Raw genomic sequence first — 4,110 nt, 5'->3', positions numbered from 1 at the left:
AATGACTCATGATAAAGTTTGGGTTAAATAACTCATCATCCAATCACATAGGAGATAAGTGAGTTAGAATTTCTATATTTTATTTATTAATTTATTTTCAACTCATTTATCTCCAATGTAATTGGATGGTGGGTTATTTGACCCAAATTTTATCATGAGTCACTTAGACAACCCCGTAAATATCAAGTCATCTACATATAAGCATACAACAAGAAAGGTTGGGCCTCTCTCTCGGCCCAATGTTTTTTAAAAAGTTTGGCTTTAATTTTCTAAAATAAAGATTATTAAGTTAAATTTTCTGGTGATATAAGAATTGGGCTCGGCCCACTACCTCTTTAAATGATTGTTTGTCTTCCTTGTGATAACAAGCCAACAAAAATATGTTAATTGGTATTAAGTTAACGGACAGAATACAAGTATAAATAAACTGGCATATGGTGTTGTGTTACTGTGCACTCCATATCACTCTAGTGGGTTGCCCTAGGCTCTTCTTTGTTCTTGTAGTGGTGCTTCATGAGCACCTTTTGTTGATGGTAACCTTGATACATGTACAGGTGATCTTCTGCAATCTCGGCGGAGCCAGTTAGGCCTGGATGTTAGAAAATGCGACACAAAAATTATAAGATTAAATTTTCATTTTCAGAGCCGCAGATTAAGAGTTAGATAGTCTTTAGGAGTTTTCTGGTTGCGATTTTCGAAGTCTTTGTTGTGTTTGGTTTGGGTTACCCTGACTCAAGTAGTGTATTAGAGCATGCTAGCTTTGTTCAGTAATGTGTATTTTTGTGTTATGTAGTAAGTGCCCCATCTAGTCTAGAGTTTGACATCTTTAATTTGTAAGTGTTATTTGACTTGGCTTAGCACTTAATCTAATGAACCTTTGACAAAGAAAATAAACTGTCATATAAAGTGTCCCAATCTTAAAATCGCCAAAAAGACAAAATCAATGTTCAAGTTGCATTTTAAAATATTGACAATAAACTACAGATCTAAGATTGGCTTCAGTTTATGTGAGTCCACATAAATGTATATTCACTAAATTTATCCGTGAATCTCTTCCAAATTTAGACAAATGAGATTCACAGGTCTATAGACTATAATACCTTCGCAAAAGTAAGATGGTAATTGTATATATCTGGTCATGAATTTTCACTTTGCTTATCTTTATGCTTCTCCATGTTTGAATAAAATACTACACCATATATGCACACAGGGTTGAGACTTAGTTGAAATAGGTTTGTTTAATTTTCCGAGTTGGAATATTTAAGTTAAGATATCTGTTAGATCATCTCATATCATATGAAACTTTGTATCTAACTATCTTCATAAATATATAAATATTCAAAGTTCACACATATTACTTAATTTGAGAAGAGAGATATTGTACATAAAATTTTAACAGGACAAAACACTGTTATGTGAAGTTTTCATGTGAGCCAAATATTGTATCAGCAGCACATTTTGTTGCTACAGAGTTTTGAGAAATGGACAGGTATTATCCAAAATGCAGGGGAAACAGAGTATAACATCATGCATATTAAATAGGACCAAATGAAAACGTAATGTAGGGAGGTTATTAGCAGGAACATGGACATTACATAGGCCGACAAGACCTTAACTTCTTGAATGAATGCACTCTTATATAGTTTGCACCAAAACTCAGAAATTTGGTGATGATAGATATAGATATAGCTTTGTCACCATATTGTGCCACTTAGTGAACTAGACATGCATACATAGATGCGTAATTACTAGTGCTAGTAACATTATCAGTGACATTGAACCCGTTTGAGTACGGACTAAAAAATATTTATTAGAGCTTATCTTGTGTTTTTTAAATAAGATAAGCTCCGATAAATGTTCTCTGGTACATATTCAAACGGGTTCATTATTGGAGTACTAGTAGCTTTTTAAAGTCACTTTTTTTTATTTTTCTCTTCATAATCAAGAAGCTCCTCAAGCAATTTGTCATCATAGTACTCAAACTCAAACACTTGTCTTCCTTGTTGCTCATTACTTCTTCCAACATTTGCATGCCTTGAAGAGGATGAGGATGATGAAGCATTAGTAGCGCTAGCACTAGAAGTACCTGACATATTATACTCATTTGGGAAGTTAAGGATTGCAAATGAACCTCTCATTCCATAAGCAGCTCTGTCATATGCTCTGGCTGCTTCCTCAGCCGTATTGAAAGTTCCAAGCCACACCCTCTGCCCTTGCCTCGTCGAGTCACGAATCTCCGCCGCGAACTTCCCCCAAGGCCGGCGTCGCACACCCCGGTACCGGACATCAGCGCCGCCATCTTCCTTGGCACTCCCCCTTGATCCTCCTTCATCCATAGTTGCTTAATTTTGTTTTTCTTGTTTTTTTCCTTGTTTTGCATGCATGCTTGGTGGTTACTCAATTTGATTATGTATATATATATATATGGTTGAAAAGTTAAACGGTAAAGCACAAATTTGATTAGGCCACGTGCAATCCTTGATTCCTTAGCATAAGAAGGTTCTATAACGAAACTAAGACCATATTGAAAATTTTCTTGTGCATTGTATCTGGATGGTCAAGGTGGTGGCTATGCAAGTTTTCAAGTTCTATTGTCATTCTTGTCCTCACTTTATGTGCCTTTCTTTTTTGAGAATTTATTTCTTATTATAATATAGCTTTTTGTGGCTAGAAAAATAGCATTAAATATAAAATATGACAAAAGTATTAATTAAAGAAAAATCCTTCATCAGTTTTAATGAAGGTTGAAAGGTCAAACAGGGGAAAAAATATTTATCCTTGTTAGTTGATTCATCTAGTGAAGTCAGGTTGCTGATTTTTCTTTCCTTAGGTTATCAATATGCTAATGATCTCACATTATTAGATAATCATATTTCAGGATACCCATATATCCTCCACTACGATTTAAGAATTTTACATAGAACTAGCTAGGTAGTTTCAAAAAAAGCAGGTTTTCTAGAACGATATTGCATTTTTCTAGAAAGAACCTGGTTCCAGCAAATGAAACAAAATAAAAAAATACTTAATTAAGCCTTTTGAAGGTAGACAGTAAACACAATTAAGGGCCTTAAGGTTTGGTTGTCTTCATGAACCCCCTCCAGTACACATAAGATTCGCTATAAATGGTGCAAGAATCAGAATGTGATTTGATGACTATTAATGTGCAATAAGAGAAGAGCTAGGCCCCAAGAGTCAAATATACAGGAAGGGCATACATAGACCCCAAGTTCTTAGCTATACAATTGACACAGTATGTGTAGAAGGAAAATATAATATTGGTATAATGAAAATCAAACATGTAATATGATCCAACGCAATGAAATTAACTTGTGTCCTATTTTTGTGGAGCACGCCCATGGTAAATTGTGACACGGATGGAGGTAAATTAATTGGTACTTGTTGTGCTACCTTATTTCAGGTCAAGGTATGGTACTTTAAATGAGTTAGCATATATAGTAATAAAAACTCATGTATCACATGAGTCAGCAATTGTATTTTCTCAATAATGCACCTTAAGATCAATGACGTCGATTAGATAGGTGTTAAGCATCTCCCTTGATTGAAATCATGTCGCTCAGACTCAATGTTAGGGTCGAGATTCACTGCAACTTTGAAAGGTCGTAGTGGATGTCAACAAATGTCGTCGGGTGACAGTTGAGCTGCCCAATGAATGAGAGTACTACTGGGACTAGAATTATAACATTGAGAATTATATATTCTTTTACAACATGTCATTAGTCTATTAAATCACCTAATGTGGGTATCACACCCAAAAAAAATGTGGGTACCATAGAATTCACCAAATTAATTTATAAAAGAGCGCGCACAACTATTACATGATTTTAACACGGTCTCAAAGTTGTCACAAAGCACAATCGTGGTACTTAGTGTCACGTGATAAGTTGCACAACTCACTTATAATGAAGCCCTATAAAAAGATTCTAATTATAAGAATGCTTAAAGGAAAGGAAAATAAATGAGGTTTTACAAAGAACTAGAAATTAAAGAGAGTAGTTTTGTACGAAGAATAAACTCCTGCGGGGTTTTGCAGCTGAAGACCATTGAGGTAGTCGGGATCCTCTCTCGTGACTGTAGGTACAACCCGTGTAA

The 4,110-nt window shown here is 35.0% G+C and overlaps 1 protein-coding gene across 1 annotated transcript; it reads right to left on the bottom strand.

Moving 5' to 3' along the window:
- Positions 1–1,410: 1,410 nt before the first annotated feature.
- On the bottom strand, positions 1,411–2,377 carry LOC130718692 (ethylene-responsive transcription factor ERF096-like). Its single transcript, XM_057569318.1, has one exon. It carries the CDS (start codon positions 2,334–2,336, stop codon positions 1,914–1,916), a length of 423 nt encoding a protein of 140 aa, XP_057425301.1. The 5' UTR covers positions 2,337–2,377; the 3' UTR covers positions 1,411–1,913.
- Between the last annotated feature and the right edge of the window lie 1,733 nt (positions 2,378–4,110).

Source organism: Lotus japonicus, chromosome 5, assembly GCF_012489685.1.
Source record: "Lotus japonicus ecotype B-129 chromosome 5, LjGifu_v1.2".
NCBI classification, from domain to species: Eukaryota; Viridiplantae; Streptophyta; class Magnoliopsida; order Fabales; family Fabaceae; genus Lotus; species Lotus japonicus.
The sequence above is the reverse complement of the archived record's forward strand: the minus strand, read 5'-3'. Positions and strand labels throughout refer to the sequence as shown.

Bases quoted from the DNA above. Each gene is read 5' to 3' on its own strand.
- LOC130718692 (XM_057569318.1), bottom strand. From the start codon at position 2,336: ATGGATGAAGGAGGATCAAGGGGGAGTGCCAAGGAAGATGGCGGCGCT.